This window comes from Oryzias melastigma, linkage group LG3, assembly GCF_002922805.2.
Source record: "Oryzias melastigma strain HK-1 linkage group LG3, ASM292280v2, whole genome shotgun sequence".
Taxonomy (NCBI): domain Eukaryota; kingdom Metazoa; phylum Chordata; class Actinopteri; order Beloniformes; family Adrianichthyidae; genus Oryzias; species Oryzias melastigma.
In genome coordinates, this window is record NC_050514.1 from 34643739 (window position 1) to 34661945 (window position 18207).

Below are 18207 nucleotides of genomic sequence, written 5' to 3' on the forward strand. Positions count from 1 at the left end.
CTCTCAGCCCACATCTGTTGGCTCAGCTGTTGGACAGGACAAGTTAAAAAACAAAAAACAAGAAGTCTCTGTAAAAAAGAGTGTGCATCGATCGATGCTCTTAGACTGTGGAATTTAGACCACAATGCATCTGTTTGAATCATTTGTCATTTGGAAAAAAAAATGACAATTATTTTTTTATAAACTATCCAAAACTGTAAAAAGTGAAACATTGGATCAATTAACAAAAGTTGTGTGATCTGTTTGATTTAAGAGTATTTGTTTTTATCGATTACAATTTTCCACAAACCCTAAATTTTAATTGGATAAAAAAAAAAAAAATTAAATTCAAAAATTTAAATCAAACAAATTACAGAACTTTTGTTGATTGATTGAATGTTTCATTTTTTTCGGTGAAGTTTTCTTCCTCAGTGGATTCATAAAGTCTTTGTAAAATGTTCATTTTTATTAGGTATTTATTCCAACAAATGGGTGACATCATGTTTGGCTCATACAGATAAAAATGACTGATCATGTGTCTGAATATTTCTATTTAAATCCAGAACACTGACCGTCCTGCACGCTTTAGTCTTTGATGGTTCGGATCAGTGAGAGAATTCGACACAACGGTAGACATCGAATGATTTCACTGGATCAGGTTGATCATTTACTTGAGAGGATCTGTGAGCTTCTTTCACTTTAGTTGGTTTTGTTTTTATTTTTAGCTGACTTCCGTTTGTTTCAGTCGTCATGAACTGAACCTCTTTGTGTTTGATCATGTTTATCTACAGTTATCTTTTTCTCAGATCTTCATCTTTCTGTGTCGACTTCTGGTTTCTGTTTAGTCCCAATAAAGTTCAGTTTCTTCATTAATATGCGAGGCCGTTCCTCTGCGCCCTCAGGGCTCCTCCTGCTGATCTGCTGCAGTTTCATAGTAAATCTCTTGATGAACTTTAGATTATTCATATTGCCCGGCTGGAAGGTCCAGAGATTCATTCACAATTTCATCAATTCAATTCAATTTTACTCTAAAATATTTGGAATTGTATTTTTATTTCTCCTTAAATGTTGTTAAGCTGAACATTCATGTAAAAACAGGCTCATGTCGCGTGTAATCAGCCTCCTAGTGATCACTTCAGGAACTGCAGAAGTCTGTATTTTTCTCAAGGATTCAAGTTGAAAATTCTTCTCTTTTGCACATGAACTACATCGGAGTTTATTGTTAGTCACATCATCAAAATACATTTGAAATTCCACTTGGATTATCTTCTGATCTGTTTCCAAAGCGTTCCCAGACGACTTTTCATCACAATTATGCCGTTTTTAAACAAAAAAAGTCATTTTCTGGGACATAGTTTCTGCAGAGCGGCAGAAGTTCATGTTGATGTGGAGTAAGTCTGCCCCTTCCCATCATCCACCTGTTTATGTGTTCTCCTGCTAGCTTACAGCTCCTCACACCCCCAAGCTAACATTAGCGGTACAGCAAAAATGGTGGTCGACATCAGATCAGATCTGATCCAGATTCCAGCTCTGATCAGGAAAACAAAGACGTTCATGGATCTATTTGTCTGCAGGTGGATGATCAGAATGGCAGCTTGTGGCTCCGCCCACTGTATTTTCTACATGTCAAGTACAGTCTTTTTCAAACTGTATTTTATTCTGATTCACAACAATTTGAATTAAATAAAAAGAAAAACCAGAAATGCAGTTTTTTTTTCTTTATCTATGTTCTTCATCAGAAAAATCCCACTAGAACATGTTAAAACAGTTTTTATCAGAGTAAGCCTTAATCAGGATTGGATTGTACTCTAAAACACGTATGTCAAAGTCAAGGCCCGGGGGCCGGATCCGGCCCTCCAGATAATTCTATCCGGCCCTCCAGATCATTTTATTTTATTGCTATTAATGATCCGATGTTATCTTGTCCTCAAATCTAACTTGTATAATTTTAACAAAATATATTTTTATGGAGAGTAAAATATTGAAAGTTATTTAAGGTTTAAGTTGATTTATTCTGGAATAATATTCCTGCCTTTTTATTATTCAGAATTATGTTAAAAAATCACAGTATTAAAGTTTTAAAAATAACCATTCTGCAGCTTTTTGGACTATTTTGGCATTTATTAAGATTTGTTAGCTATTTGGGTTCTAGCTTATATTTCAGCTACATGCTAGCTGCTTTGGCTAATTTAGGCCTTTTTTAATTTTTTTTAGGCGGTTTCTGCGTTAGGCTAATATTTACACGTTTGCAGTTTTGGCTCATTTAAGCCTTTTTTCCATTTTTTCGGATATTTTGAAGTTTAGCTATTTTTTTCGCTACATATTTTGGCTAACCTAAGCTTTTTTATTTATTTTTAATTTTAGGCTAATTTAGCATTTAGCTAATATTTTAGCTAACTATCAATTTCAGCATCTTCAGCGGCCAAATTCAGCTTCCAGCATTCACACTAGCATCATCACAGGTAATGTTATATATCTAGTTCATAATTATGTTAGGAAGTTACAGTTTTAAAGTTTAAAAATGTAGTTTTAGAGTTCAATAAATGTTTATCCTGTTCGACCTGCGACCTCAGGGGTGTTTTTGGATTTTGGCCCCTTGTGTGATTGAGTTTGACACTCCTGATCTAAAAGATCTGCAGTAGATGAAGTTGTTAGGAACTGAGTAGATTTTTGATGTTTGCGAGTAGATTTTTGATGTTTGTCTTTGTGGGCCGTTTTGGGTCCACGGCACGCTCACCAGGAGGCCTAGACACGAAATTCTTCGAAAGAAGTTGTTGACCTTCATTCTTCAGCTTTGATGTTGGCGAGCTGCGTTGCATCACCTGAGACAGTTTCCCCTCACGAGTGTTGAAAGTCCCACCTCGCCATCCGCCTCCTCCGCAGGTGTGGCGGGGACGGCTGGGCGTGGCCTGCCGTCTGTTTATAGACTTTTCCCGTCATGTTGTCAGAGATGTTATCAGAGGAGAAAATGTGTCCTTTTCATCAGAATCCTCTGATCAGACTCTGATTACCTGAAAGATCAAAGCAGCAGAGATCAAATATTTGACTGTTTTCTGCGGCGGGTTATCAGATGACAGAACGGCGCTCATCCTCTTAAATGCTGGAGAGCTTGGCGAGGTGAGATCAGAAGGTGACCGGAGAGACAGGATGAAGCTGCCACACAGCGTCTGCGCTCTGATGGTGAGTCTGAAGAAGTTTTTTAATTATTTTTATGTCTAACAAGATTTAGTGAAGAATTTAGAAGAATTTGGTTTCAGTTAAATTATGATGTAAATGAAACAAATGATTTATTCAACCTGAACTCTGAATTATTTTCTGTGGATTCCTGGATCCAAACGTTTACTTCAGACCTGGTTTCCTCTCTGGAGTTTCCATCTAAACTGGGCCATGAAAATGGTTCTGTTGGGTTGGTCGGGTCATCTCTGGTGGTCTTCTGTCCTCAGGTGATTTGCAGCTCGCTGCGGTTCTCCTCCGGCTCTGATGAAGGCGCTCCTCATCCTCCTGACTGCAACATCACGCTGCAGTTCTCCTCGGAGACCTCCTCCTTCTCCAGAGGGAACGGAAACATCCAGCAGAGATCCATGTCTCCATGGAGATGGAAGTCAGTAAAAACCTGGACCTCTGGTTCTGGACCGCTTTGACGGTTCTGACAGCTTCCTTCTGTGTTCAGATCCACCTCGGTGAAGCACCAGATCCCGTCCACGCTGTGGGAGGCCGAGTGCGTCAGCAGCTTCTGCTCCAGTCCCGTCTCCGGACCGTCCCAGGACTACAGCCTGAACTCTGTCCCCATCTACCAGAACATTCTGGTTCTGAACCGGGTGAAAGGCAGCCACTGCTACACTGCCTCCTACCGTTTGGTGGCCGTTGGCTGCACCTGCGTCTGGGCCAGGACCAACCCGAATTAGCAGAACCGGAACAGAGGAAGAGCTTTTGAATAAACGGTCTGAAGAGATGAAATATTTTACTTTTATTTTAAATGGACTTAATTCTGTAATTAAAAAAAAAAATAGGGAATGTTTTTAATTTATTTTAAATGGACTTGATTCTGTTATTTTAATAAACATTTCATTAAATATTGTTTTTTTTTCTGCTATTTTAATAAACATGTCTTGAAGTGTTCAAAGCTGAGATCTGAAACAAGTTCTGTGTCAAACATCGTCATTATTTCTCAGAACCTCACAAATAAATGCTAAATGCAAATTAGCCTCAAAAATTAAAAAAAAAAAAAACAACTTCGGTTAACCAAAACAGTTATAGCTGAAAATGGCCTAATTTCAAACTACCCCAAGAAACAGAAAAAAGCCTAAATTAGCCAAAACAGCTAGCATGTAGCTGAAATATTAGCTAAACTCTAAACTCCTAGAAAAATCTTGGTAAATGCAAAAATAGTCCAAAAGCTAGCAGAATGCTAATTTTTAAAACTGTCTCAGCTGGTCGTAGATTTCCTGTCAGGTTCGGGTCAAACGAGAAGAAAAGCCGCAGACACACCAAAGACTGAGGTTAGCATTGAAGTTAGCACTGAAGTTAGCATTGAAGTTAGCATTGATGGACAGGACTGATGTAGTTCAGTACTTGAAGAAAATCTTAAGACCACAGCGAGCAAAAGGACAAAAAAGACTTTTTATTTTTGTTTTCTAAAGTAAAAAATAAGGGAAAATGGTTTAATCAAACTAGTTTAAAAACTATAACTAGTACTAAACCTGTTAACCCTTTAACACTGTTCTAATTCCTAATATAACAGGTTTCATTAAGAATTTTTAAGAATATCAAGCTTTTGTTCTTGTGGTTAAATTAAACGTCAACATAACAATTGTAATAATTTAGCTGTTCAGTTAAAAAATCACAGGAAATGCTGCAAGTAAAATAATTACTTTAAATAGCAATCCTTCTTCATATTTTAAGTTATTTTTCCCTATAAAAAACCGATTTCATGAATCCAGAAATGAAATTATTTTTCGACACAGTATAGAGAAGGTGGATCCCAAAAACACCCTCCATCGACATGTCTTCATAAGGACTAAAAAACGGGTATATGTGTGTGTGTGTGTGGGTGTGTGTGTGTGTGTGTGTGTGTTTTCCACCAGCAGAAGGTCCGATGTGGTTCTGTATTCTGACCATCTCCTCCTCCTTCATTTTCTGGAGGAAAGTTCCTTTTGGACACAACAGTCAAAATGTTCTAAAGATTAAAGCATCAATGCCCGTTAAGCTCTTTAATCTTTGTGTTTGTTGAAAACTTTATATATTTGAAAACTTGACAGGAAACTCAGACAATAGAACATTAATGATGATCCTTTGATCCAGCTTGGAGGTCGCTCTCACCTGCTGGAGTCTGTTTGTTTCCTGCATCTGAAACGCAACAAACACCTTCAGGATGCAACAAAACAAACTTTCTATCTACAGATGTATTTCATTTATTCAGACGTGAAATGAAAACATCAATGAACTAGAATGAATAGAATCTGAACTCAGAACCGGCCCATGGAGGCTCCGGTGTGCGCCCCCTAGTGGTGGCACACATGCTGTTGCAGGTGATCCACCATCCAGAGACCAGATCAGGTGTTAATCCTCTCGGAGTTCTGCTGCTCAGATGTCTGAGGTCCATCACAGAGAGAAGGGTCTCTGATCTCCACCTGAACCCCAGGATCACGGCCATCGGAGCAGAACCGGTGGCGGTTCCGCCCGTGGCGTCTGCCGTTCAGAGATAAGGTGTTTGTCTGCTCCGCCCTGCAGGCGCTCTGTGTGTCTTTAAGCAGCTCGCTGGAGCAGATCGCTGTTTGTTCAGTCTGTCAATGAGTAAACGTGGAGCAGGAACAACCCCGGACCAGAACCAGAACTCTACACGCAGGTCGGTCTGCACCCTTTATGTCTACCTGTTAGCCCACAGGGCCAGAACTGTTCAGAACAAAGCAGGAATGTTTACGTTTCACCTCACCGCAGCAGCTGAGGCGTTGGAGGTTTATCAGCTCCGGACTGAAGCTCCGTGGAGACGAAACCGCGACTGTTTTAGGAATTTTCCTTGAATTCTGATTGTCTTAGATTCTCGTCACAACCACCTGCAGTTTTTTCTGCTGGACATACGGTTACAGACTTCTACCTGAACTCTTTCAGAGAACATTTGGCTGCAGAATCGCTCAGTGAGGCTGGAGGAACTGAGGGTTTGTTTAACTCTCCTCTGGGCTGGAAAATAATCTTTGACCAAAAGTCCAACGGGCAGCGAGCGGTTTTAAAGCCCTCGAGGATCCAGGATTCAGGGCTGTTGAACTTTTGGCTCCAACGGCTGCAAATTTATGGATCTTCAGTGAGCTGTCAAAGTTTCCCAAGAACTATGTAGACAAAATTCCCCAAAATTCTCAATTATTAGTGTCAAACTTTCCAGAAGAGACCGACTTGTTAATCAGTCGGTAAACGTTAGAAAACGTTTTTTTCCATCGTGACCCGATATAGTTGGTGAACACAGGGGGAGGGGCTTGGTGTTGGCTGGTTGGTTGATCGGGATGCTGTGAGGATGTGCTGGAGTCTGGTGAAGACCTGGATGGTCTGCCTTTGGCGGTGAAGGACATTTCTCAGGGAGTACCATGAGGCTTGTCATCGGATTGTCGGTGGCGTGGGTTATGACCCATCCTGAAGGTATTTGGCTGTGGGGGTGGGGGGGTACTTGTCCATGTTTGTGGATTTCAACAGAATCAAAGATTATTTGATTAGATTGGGCTACATATCTCACCCTAATGACCCTTACACATCTGTCGTTCCTCATCAGTCCCAGTCAGCAAGGCCAAGTGATGTAGAGTGGACAGGAAAGGTTGGACCCGAATGGGTTTTTTCAAGTTTCACTGGTGGTCCCACCTGTGCCCACATCGGTTAAAGTAGACACTCTGTGGGCTAGCTCGCTATGCTAACCAGCTACCCGGTGGACAGCGTAGGAACCTCCACTACCCAGTGTGGGACCCACTTGGCCTTGCTAGGAGAGTCACAGCCAGGTTGAGTCATCTCATCTGTGCTCTACTGTGTTTACACTCCTCCACTCTGTCCCACATCACCAGGTCGTACTTTTGTTTGTTTTTGTTTTTTTACTCATTCAAGTGGATGTTTCTGACCCGGCTACGCCCCGACTGTCTATCTCCCTGACCCTCGGCTACTCCCGTCTCATTGTCAGTCTCTCCATTGCCGACCAAACTTCTGTGAATTCTCCTGTCTGTTGATCTGCTTCCTGTCTTTGGTCATCACGAGTTTCCATCCACCGTCTTCACTATCTACAGTTCCCTGTGCGCCTCGGACGCTTATTTCCTGTTTGCACTTAAAACTGGTGCGGAATTACGAGTATGGACTCCTATATGACCTCTATACCTACAGATTCTACACCCACCATCCAAATTCACTCTCAGATGTTTATTAGTGACCTGACTTGTCCGGAGTATTAGTTTGGTTTTCTCAGCGTTCAGGTGCTACACTTTACCACAACACACACCTGCAGGAGAAAGTGTCACAATGATGACCTGGTTGAAGAGTTTCAGAAAACCAGAGACAAACAAAGCAAAATGTGCAGCGACTATGTTAGTGCTGTTAAAAGTTAAATCCTATCAGTTGTCATGCAGTAGCTCTTTAGTCGTTCACGCCATGACAGGAATTAACAGCTTTGCTCCGACATCCTATGAAGCAGAATCAGCTGGTAAACGTTGATCGCTATAAAGCTGCTTTCTCTCCGGTTCAGAATCCTCTGGAATTCATTCATTCATCTTCTCATCCCTTTCGGGGTCGCGGGGGTGCCGGAGCCTAACCCAGCTACTGATGGGAGAAGGCAGGACACACCTGGACAGGTCGCCAGTCCGTCTCAGGGCCTCAGCCACACACTCTCATTCACACCTAGGGGCAAATTAAAGTCACCACTGAACCTATGAAGCATGTTTTTGGACGGTGGGAGGAAGCCGGAGTCCCAGGAGAAACCCACACATGCACAGGGAGAACATGCAAACTCCTCCACTGGAATTATTTATGAACTGCAGAATCAGTTGAAGAGTCAAGCTAAAACTCAGATGTTAAAGCGTTGATGTAAAACTGTTGATGACCTTCTGCTGAGCGCTTAGTCTCCATTACTCCAGGTTGTTTGTGTTGTTACCGTGGCAACGGCAGAAACACTGTCTATGGACGGTCATGAATCGGTTTAACCTGCAGACACTTGGAGCAGATGATGTCATGACGATGACCTGAAGGAAGGGAGCGAATCTGGACATCACAAGGTTTGGACTTCATCTGATCTCATGAAAGCCAATCAACCCACCAATCAGTGACAGTTAAGGCGGAGCATTAAAGATCTCTGGATTTGCTGGTCCATTGGTCTCATGACGACACCGACCCTCTGGGATCTTTGAGTCAGAACTTTTCTTCAGACCGTTCCTCTAGAAAAACCTTCCCAGGTTGGTCAGCGACCAGCAAACACTCCAGCAGAGTAAAGCAGACACTCCTCACCCAGTCTTTGGTGTCTTCATTGAAAAGTTTATCTACTGTCAACACGACAATCACTTGGTTCAATTCGAACACAAACCAAAGCAAATAGAGGCTGGTCCGTTAGAGAATCATGATTATGAGAGGACACAGCATCCAGACTTAGTTTGGGTGTGATGGAGACTCCAGACGTCACAGGAAGAAGAAATAAAGTCCATTTCTTATCAAATCTGTTCAACAGAAATTCATGGTTTTGATCCCGTTTGTCTTTGTTCTGGTCCTGATGGGAAAATCCACCTGGATCTGCATCAGTGAACTGTTTATGCTAAGCTAAGCTAACGGCTGCCGTCTTCGTTCTAGATGCTAACAGATAAATCTGTTTACATTAAAGTGCACTAATGAGTGAATAAAACCATAAACTCCTGGCGGGTTCAGGGTGAAGATGCTGCTTCAGTCCAGGTGAACGCCCAGAAACTGCTCCACCTGTTTGCTCTCAGCACACAGACCATGACTCAGCACATTCTTTGCCTCCAGTGCTTCATATCTGCAGCTTTCATTGCATTCCATCTGTTATTTTATGGCATTGAATGTAAATAAGGGACCAAAGTTCTCCTGGAACTGGACAGACCGTCACTGATGGACTGTTTGCTCTGATTACGTAACATCAGATCTGCTTCAGTTTCAACAAAATATTTGATATTTGAGTTATAAAGGAAACAAGATTCAGTTAAAACCTGGAAACCGAACCTGGAATGTAAATGAAGACAGGAAACGAACCTTTTCACGTTAAAGAAAAGCCCCCTGAGGGGTGGAGGGTGGACGCTGCAGAGCAGCTGAAAGCATTTCTCATGAAGCACATTTCTGTGTCAAAGTCAATTCTCCTCATTTGTAAACAACACAAATACTTTGACATTTTCATTCAGCGTTTCAGGGACACAAGCAGCTGAAGACACGAACCGCTCTTTAACGTCTAAAAAACCTGGAATTTTGATCATTTCACCATTCAGGTGACCCTTTTGGTTTTTTTCTGTTCGTGGGTTGCGTTTGTTTCCATGGCAACCACAGTTTGAGCGTTGCCACGTCTCGTCCGGAGAGTTCTGCTGGGACGGGCTCTAAGAAGGAGAACTTTGTCACATGTTTATGGAGAAAGTTGTCCCAAACTTTCTGAGTTGCAACTTCGTAAACGTTAATTATGACGTTAACTTTGTCTGGTTGAAGCCGGAATAACAAACATCTCCACAGCTCATGACGGCGCCACCATGAGGGGAGAGCTTGTCTCTACAACGATCTTAATGAGGGAATAAATGTTTTAGTGGTTTGATTCAAAATTTTCTGTTTTACAGCAAAATTTTTGTTGTTTCCATGGTGATATCATGCAGATGATGATACTTTTTTAAAAAAAAGTTTCTGTATTTCTTTGTATACAGACGCTTTTTTATTATTTACTGTTTTTTTGTTGTTATCGTGAGGCTTTCTAATGACTCAGCAAACATTCATGTGACAGAGCTGCAGACGCTGCAGACGCTGCAGTCGATGCAGACGCTGCAGACAATACAGACACTACCAAGAAAAAGATGCAGGTTTTTAGATTTAGGCTAAAAGGGAAATCTCCTCAAACGGCTGCATCTAACAGTTGATGTTAGCGCCTAAGACGTTTTGTAATTAGGTTTAGTTTTGAAACACTGAAGAGTTTTTAAAGCTGCAGTTAAGACTGATGGAAGTTTCACTCTCTGATTCTGGAACTCACTTTACACGAATGTGTGTGTTCGCTCGTACAGTTTGTGCAGCTGTCTGTGTGGATCTGTGTAAATAAGTGTGCGTGTTTCTTCTGTTTACATGGATGTTTGGGTGTGTCGTTGTGTGTGGTTGTGAGCAGTTGTGTACAGAAATGCAGCTTCTCTGTAAACACATATTAATGACAGTGATAATGTTAAACCTCGTGCTCCTTTTCTGTTTTTTTCTATGTAAAAGTTATTAAAAACTTATGGCAAATAATAAATATTTGAAATCAAATTTTTATTTCGGTTTCAATTTTTCTTTTTACAAATATAATAAAACAGAAACTACTGGAGAAATAAAAAAAAATTAAGTTTAACATGTTTAGCAAAGTGTGTGCAATTTCATAACCAACCACAGGGGGCAGTGTGACTTCATCACTTCTTCATCCTCTGATACTGGAGCCGTCACAGACGACACAAAGTAACTCACGTTCTTGGAATAAATGTTAGTCTTCAACCGTTGATGGAATGAAGACAAATCTGCGTTTCTTTGCTTCAGAATTTCGGGATTACGCTAACGGGAAAAGCGAAGAGTTAGCATAAATGTGGTGCTAAAGCGCAGGCGCTAAAGGGTTAACTGGAAGAACTTTGGAGCTTATTTAAAGAGTGATAAGTGAGAACCTCAAACGGTGGTAAAACAGAACCAACTTTTCTTCATTAGCGCCCTCTGCTGGATGTTTGACAGATTTCCTTGAAAATGTGAAGAATGCAAACAGGAATGAAACCATCTGAGGAGGATTCTGTTTCTACAAATGGAGATTTTAACTTTTAAAATCTTTGTAATGATTCTTTTCATCTGCAGCAGCTTCTGATGATCAAACATGTTTCTTCACATCCTGGTTTCCATCCCGTTTCCTCTGCTTCCTCTCAGCTGACGGAAGCTGCTCACCTGCTGGAGGGAGGTCTCCCGCTTCCTCCCGCTTCCTCCCGCTTCCTCCCGCTTCCTCCCGTCTCCATGGCGTCGCTGGAGTCGGTACTCAGTGCATCCTCCCTCTCGTCGGGTCTCGTCCCGGCCTTTGTCCTGCTCCTCCTCCTCACCATCTTCCTCACGGCTCTCTGCAGCGACTGCAACAGGTCAGCTTCAGTCTCCGATTCTGTCCTTTTCCAGCATGAACATTCACAGATTCCCTGGAGCAGAAACTTTTTCAGCTCCTGCTGAAGGTTTGGTGGTCCTTCCTTCAGGTCAGTCTTAGCTTTTCACGTTCGTAGAAAACATAGAACTCCAACACGTTTTCACTGATCTGCAGCCAGAGGAGGGCGCCCATCCCTGTGTGGTTGTCATGTCACCATGGTAACCGTCTCAGGAAGATGACCTTCAGTGAAGAAACTTTTGGGATTTTAATCATTTTTCTTTACATTTAAGAAAAAATCCTCACAAGTCATTCACTGGTGATCTGGTTTGAATGAAAGAAGCTCAAATTTGATTTATTATTCACCTCAACTTCTGGTGATTTTATTAATAATAAGGAAGAAAAACCTCTCCTGACTGTATTACAGACGGTTGTTTCTGCAGGATCAACATCAATCCTTCAGATTAAAGAGTTTGTTGACCTTTGACCCAAGGTCATGTGACCTTCAGTCGTCCTTTGATCCTCTTCGCTCGTTGGGCAGTTAAGGTGAACAGGAAGCAGCATCCAGTTTATTTCCAAATAAAAGCCTACACACATGTAAAGTAAATTACATGTAAACTGGATAAAGTTTTTCTCTCTAAACTGGATTTATTTTATTGATTCTTCTTTTTTCAGACGTTCTTTCGAGCTGAAGGATCCAGAATCAGCCAAAAGTCCCCCAGCGCTCATCAGAGTGGTGAGAAACGAAGAAAATACAGAAAATCTTTAGCTTTCATGCAGACTCACGTGAACACGTCTTTGACCTGAACGCCGGCAGGTGAGACTCGAGGAGGTCCGAGAAAACCCCATGATCCAAGAGATCCAGAAGGATGAGAAAGGTGAGAGGATGGAGACACAGGAAATGAAACCGCCAAAGATGGACTGCTGTCAACCAGAAACCTCGAGGAGGAGCTCCTCCTCCACTGGAGAAGCAGAAAAGATTTAAACTGTATTTTTGTGTGAAATGAGTGTAAGATGACTGAATAGAGGCTAAAGTTGCTCAAGAAATCCCTCTAATTTAGTGGGTTCAGAGGATGGATGGATGGATGGATGGATGGATGGATGGATGGATGGATGGATGGATGGATGGATGGATGATGGATGATGGATGGATGGATGGATGATGGATGATGGATGGATGGATGGATGGACGGATGTGTTAGATTAAAAAGCGGAAAATTCTAAATTAAACACTGGAATTTCAGTTGAATAAAAACTGCCTCAAAAGGAAAAATACAAGAGTTACACTAAATAAATACATTTAGAAACATAAAAAAATAATGATTTTAAAATAAAGTGAATAAACCAGAAACAGCAAAAATCTTGAATTTATTATAAATTTGCAGAAATGTTCAAATCTACACATTCAGTCACAGTGGAGTCATAATAAACATTGTTCGTCATATAGGATGAAAAGCTGAAACATGTCAGAGAGAAAAAACGTTTATCGGAGAAACCGTCTTTGTTGACCCTGAAAACTGAGATAAACGATAACAGATGGAAAGCACACAAGAAGAGAAATTCATGACGAGGTGAAGGAGTGAGCTTCAGAAGTCTGCTGTGTTTGTTTGTTTGCTTGTTTTCCTTCAGCGTGTCTCCTGTTTGTGTCCAGAGTTTCATCCTAAAGAGGAAACTCCGAGCAGTCCCTTCCACATCCAGCAGGGGGAGCCAAAGACCGATGAAGGTCAGTCAGCCTCGAGAGCTTTACATGAGAACACTTCTGAGCCTTTGAATCACCTGAATGTCCGGAATGTGATCTGAAACCAGAACCAATGATCTGAAACCAGAACCAATGATCTGAAACCAGAACCAATGATCTGAAATCAGAACCAATGATCTGAAACCAGAACCAATGATCTGAAATCAGAACCAATGATCTGAAATCAGAACCAATGATCTGAAACCAGAACCAATGATCTGAAATCAGAACCAATGATCTGAAACCAGAACCAATGATTTGAAATCAGAACCAATGATCTGAAATCAGAATCAAAGATCTACACAGGAGAAAGCTCCTTTGAGAAACCTGAACTCTGATCTACCAGATGATGGTTCAACAGTCTGAGCAGCCTGCATGTTCCTCCAGTCTAATGAGCTGGACGCCAGAACACCTGACATTAGTGAGTCTTTAGTGCTTGAAGGTTCTCCTCAGCACCTTGACCTCCAGCGTTACCCAGGAACCTGTCAGGATGGAGAAGGTCGAGTCACTGGAGAATCTCTGCAGATGCAGGAACGTTCTCATCCTTCCTTAGGGGTGGGGGTCACGTATTCTGTTTTAAAGGTTTAAATTCAGTTCAATTCAAAATTCATTTTTAGGCAAATTATTGTTGATGTTGATTTTATTTATATTAAACATTTGAAAAAAACAGAGAAAGTTCAAAGTGTTGTGAAAGAAAACAGAATAATTGGAATAAAGTTCAGAAAACAGCATGTTAGCAATCATATGAAAACAAACAAGCAAACAGATTCAGTATGGATGACAGAGTTTTAGAGATAAATTAAAAGTACCAAATTTCACACGATCACTTCTAAAATAAAATCTTTGTTTAGAATTCGTTATGACCCACAAACCGCAGACGTTTATGACGCTCACGTCAGAAACAACGCAGACTTTTGTTGAGTCCACCCAGAGTTCAGTTTTCATATCTGTGGAGTAAACACTTTTAAACATGGGAGTCAATAGAAAAATGAAACCAGCCTCTAGTGGTCCTTTAGGGAACTGCAGCATTTGTTCATTTTGGTTTTGATTGATTGCCGGGAAGAGGAGGCGGGGCTTAATAAAACAGACTCATAGTTGGTTTTCAGATCTTCCTGTCTTCAGTTTCTCACCACATTCCCCATGATTCCCGCTTGTTTTTCAGACTCACTTCCTGAGGAAACCCCAGTTTCCTTCATTCCTTGGAGAAGCCACCTGGTGGCGCCAGAGAGTAAAGGTTTGCTTGACTGTTGAAAAACTATGAGAGACTGATGCAAACAGTAACTTTTGTTTGTCTGTTTGTAGATTTGAACGGCTCTGTTCCTTCAGACTCCGCCCACCTCTTTAACCCTCTGGAATGGGGGCGGAGCAACAGCAACAATGAACCCTCCCCTTCAGCCGGTGATGGTCTTCCTCAGCCCCATGGTGACGGCGCGCCTCGATCTGCTGTCACGCTGCACTTCAGCGGTCCAGACAGGAACTCTGTCTATGCCCGGGTCAGCAAGAAGCTCCGCCTCACAGACTCACCTGTTCACAGCTCTGAGGTAAAGCAGGAGGAGCAGGAGGAGGCGGGGGGGCAGGAGGAGGAGGCGCCTCCACTGCCTGATAGGAAGCTGGAGATGGATGAATGATGAAAAACAAACATGGAGGGGGAAGATGAAGAATTCTGACAGAAACAGGTGGTGAGGAAGAGGAGGACACAAGAAGAGCAGGAAACAGACCTTCACAATAAGAGCTTCTCTGATGAAGTTTTGATTCAAGTCAATGAAGGGATCATGAAGTGTGACGGACGACGTGCACATCAGGAGGAGCAACAACAAGTGAAACTCACAAACGCTCCGGTCTGCAGAGAGACTGATGATGATGATGATGAAGAAACGAGAACCTTGGGAGAACAACAACAAGAACAAGAACAAAACTCAATGGAAAGATAAAAACTTTAATGGGGAGAAAAGTGACATGACTTCTCCCACTGCTGTGTAACTCCTCCCACTGCTATGTAACCCCTCCCACTGCTGTATGATTCCTCCCACTGCCACATGACACCTCCCACTGCTTTGTAACTCCTCCCACTGCTTTGTAACTCCTCCCACTGCTGAGTAACTCCTCCCACATCTTAAAATCCAACTCCATCTATACTTTTTCTCTTGTAAAATCGTTCCAAATGGTCTCTTAATTATGACTCTGCAGTTTTTAGTCAAAATCCAAAAGCCTGTTTCATTTTTTAAGACATATTTCCTGCAGCTCATTAGAAATACGATTCTAGGTTGTGGGCGGGGCTGTTGGGGTGGAAGTTAGCTCTGCTGATATCCCATCAGCCTTTGTTTACACTCTGTTTACCGTTTCTCACAAGCCCATGCTAGCATTAGCCTAGCAAAACAACGGTGTGGAACACTGGAGTTATCCAGCCGGACAGTTTGAGTCAGACTCCAGCTCAGACGAGGAGGACGAAGGCACTAATAGATCTGTTTGTCTGCAAGTGGATCCTTCCGGACTGGAGCGGAACAGGGAGACTTTGGACAGTTCAGTACCGGCGTCATTCGTCCGGTTCTCATCTGCTTCTAATTGAATTAAGAAATTCTAAGAAATGCAGTTTTAGTTGTAAATTCTTTTATATAGATCCTCTATTAGGAGGGAAAAGCTACAAGAAGATGTTAAAAACACAAAACATTATTTGTCTTTAGAGTGCACATAATTCACTACTTCTGATTGTTTTTGCTTTGTCATCCTTTCACTTTAAACTATGATACATTTTGGAAGAACGTTAACATCTTTTTGCCGTGTCTGTGTGTGTGTGTGTATAAAATACAGTAACTGAGCTGAATGCTGGAAGTTTCCTCAGACTCGGTTCCGGTCCAGAGACTAAATGCAGCAGTTCTTCTCTCAGCCAACAGCTGCAGGACTTGACTCGTCCGTCTGAGTTACAGAAGGACGAGTTTGAAGAACCGCTTTGATTTTCTGGAGCAGAACTTTAGGAGAGAATCTGTGTCAAAGGTGAAGATCACAGAAGCTCTGCGGCTGGGAGACGCTGCGTTCAGGGACCTCAGCAGCAGCCGATTCTGCAGAGTGACATCATCACAGCACTCCTCCACCGGGTCGGGTCCAGACACAGACAGCAGCTGGTCCTGATCCTGGGGGAAGGTCGGGTCCAAAAACAGGATTTTAGAATCTTTTTGAGGAAGTCAGTGGATCAGATGATCACGCCGGATCAGCTGTTTTACATGAATAAATGTCAGTCCGGTTCTCTCACTGGAACTGCTGCTCTGGTTCTGTCTGAAACCAGGAAGAGGAACCGCGTCGGTCCAATCCTCAGAACTTTACGCTTCCTGTGTCTCAGAGAGCAGTGCTTCTGTTCTAGTCTCTACATGGTCCACATTCTGATATGATGGTCCAACAGGAACCAGCTGGACCCTGAAGCTCAGCACCAGAACAACTGGAGCCCAGAGGGAAAACCGAACAGGGAAGCCTCGGGTTCTGCAGGTCCAGATCAGTGTGACGCCGTATTCGGGTTTTGAAGGGATTTGAAGGATAATTTATGATTGGACAGTTTTGTTTTTTTTTAATTTACATTTTTTAAATAAAGAACTTGTAATTACTTTATGCAGAAATTCTGCTGTAAAAATAAATCTTTATAAATTGTGTTCAGAAAATTCTGTTTGGACTTTTTGGAAGCACAAGATGAAATGACACCAAGACCAGTGAGACTCATTTAGAAAACCTTTTTTTAAGTGAAAAGTTGAGAACATTTGAGCTGCTTTAAGACTTTGATCTTTTAAAAAATATTTTTGAAACAATATTGAAGAATTAGAACTAAAGAAAATAAAATTAAAAACAGTTTAAGGGGAGTCAAAGTGAAGAAATGTACATTTATTGTGACACGTCTGGCCTTTTGTGTAGTAAAAGACATTAAACCTTCACCTGGCAGCGGATAGGATAGGCTCCAGCATCCCCATTTTCTGATTTGGGAGATGCAGGAATGGATGGGAAAATTATTTGTTGAGAAGCTTAAAGGAATATTTCAACGTGAAAACCATACAAAGAATATTGGTAAGTCCTATGTGGTGATATAATATTGGAGAATTGCGTTTAAAGACAGACAGTTGCCAGAGTTCTGCTTGATGGCTCATTGTGGGAAATGAGTCAAACATACAGACATAATTGGGCTTATTTGGAAAGATTCAGATACTTTTGAGACATGGAGGCTCAGAGTTCTCTGGTTGGCGCCGTCATGGACGCCAGCTCTGCCGCCGCGGCTGTATAAACGCTGGCGGATGGGACTGTACAGAACTTTGGGCCTCAGAAAAGGTGGAAAAGCAGATTTATTATTTACTCTGCTGTCTTCAACGAAGTGTTGCTGGATGTCCCCTCCATCCATCGGTTTGCTCTAGAACGTGGAAGTGGACCTGGAAGATCCATGGACCTGGAATCCTGGGATCAGAACCGCAGCTGGAGTGGCTTTCACACCGACAGCTTTTTGAGGATCCGTCACAAATGAAGATAAAAACTAATCAATTCAGTTTTAATTTAAAAATAACTCAAATATATTGTAAAGTATTTTGTGATTACACATTTCAAATCCTACTAAAAGGGGAATTGCATCATTTATTATTTGACTCATAAATATTGGGGTTTGAAAAGTCGATTTTCTAAAGGAAAACGACTAAACTTTGTATATTTGGTTTGAGTTTTGAGGTCGTTCTTCATCCATTTCTGTCATTTTTAAAAGCTGATTTGTCTTCAGAGGGTTTCCATCTTTCTGGGTCTTATTCTGAGTGTGGTGTCATCTCTGAGCCCGGTTCTGCTCGGTTCTGCCTGCTGACAGCTGCATGTTCTGCTGGGAGAACAGAAACCAGAACAGCAGCGAGACAGAGGCAGAAGATACTGGATAAATAAAGGATTTCAGATTTTATAGCAGATGGTTTCTTTAAAAACGGTTTTTATTCTTTTTTTTGCCGTTTTTCTAATGTCATCCATAAACTGGTTTGTTTGTTTGTTTGTGTATTTTAAGAATTAATTTTGGATTTTTCAAAATGTGTTTTAAATAAAGTTCTGATCGTTTGAATCAGTGATCACAGCAAACATGTATTTATTTACCAGCACAACAATAAACGGGGCTGCTCCTTTAAACGAGGCTCCTCCGAATCCGCACGTAGCTCACGAGCGCGGCGCCTGTGGCTCGGCGCGTGGGGGGAAGGGCGCGCATACA

At 41.8% G+C, this 18207-nt stretch overlaps 2 protein-coding genes and 1 long non-coding RNA gene across 3 annotated transcripts in view; 2 read left to right on the forward strand and 1 right to left on the reverse strand.

Moving 5' to 3' along the window:
* Window positions 1-4208, forward strand: part of il17a/f2 (interleukin 17a/f2) — a 7427-nt gene extending 3219 nt beyond the window's left edge. Inside the window, exons 2-4 of the mRNA XM_024296101.2 lie at window positions 3050-3159; window positions 3423-3580; window positions 3650-4208. Of these exons, the coding sequence (XP_024151869.1) occupies window positions 3127-3159; window positions 3423-3580; window positions 3650-3884 (426 nt within the window). The 5' untranslated portion in view covers window positions 3050-3126 and the 3' untranslated portion in view covers window positions 3885-4208. The remainder of the gene's footprint in view (window positions 1-3049; window positions 3160-3422; window positions 3581-3649) is intronic.
* Window positions 4209-5447: 1239 nt separating this feature from the next.
* On the forward strand, window positions 5448-16642 carry si:ch73-204p21.2. Its single transcript, XM_036211384.1, has 8 exons — window positions 5448-5824; window positions 11068-11100; window positions 11131-11270; window positions 11942-12002; window positions 12084-12144; window positions 12918-12989; window positions 14167-14238; window positions 14307-16642. Exons 3-8 carry the CDS (start codon window positions 11152-11154, stop codon window positions 14630-14632), a joined length of 711 nt encoding a protein of 236 aa, XP_036067277.1. The 5' UTR covers window positions 5448-5824; window positions 11068-11100; window positions 11131-11151; the 3' UTR covers window positions 14633-16642.
* LOC118598625 lies at window positions 16554-18187 on the reverse strand. The gene is made up of 2 exons (XR_004947679.1): window positions 18096-18187; window positions 16554-17835 (listed from the first exon to the last, which is right to left on the reverse strand). It is a non-coding gene; the product is annotated as an uncharacterized LOC118598625 (long non-coding RNA).
* Between the last annotated feature and the right edge of the window lie 20 nt (window positions 18188-18207).

Excerpts from the sequence above, each read along its gene's own strand:
- si:ch73-204p21.2 (XM_036211384.1), top strand. The coding sequence starts at position 11,152 with ATGGCGTCGCTGGAGTCGGTACTCAGTGCATCCTCCCTCTCGTCGGGT. Across the intron at positions 12,003-12,083 it reads CCCCAGCGCTCATCAGAGTG|GTGAGACTCGAGGAGGTCCG; the intron begins GTGAGAAACGAA and ends GAACGCCGGCAG. Across the intron at positions 14,239-14,306 it reads GGTGGCGCCAGAGAGTAAAG|ATTTGAACGGCTCTGTTCCT; the intron begins GTTTGCTTGACT and ends GTCTGTTTGTAG.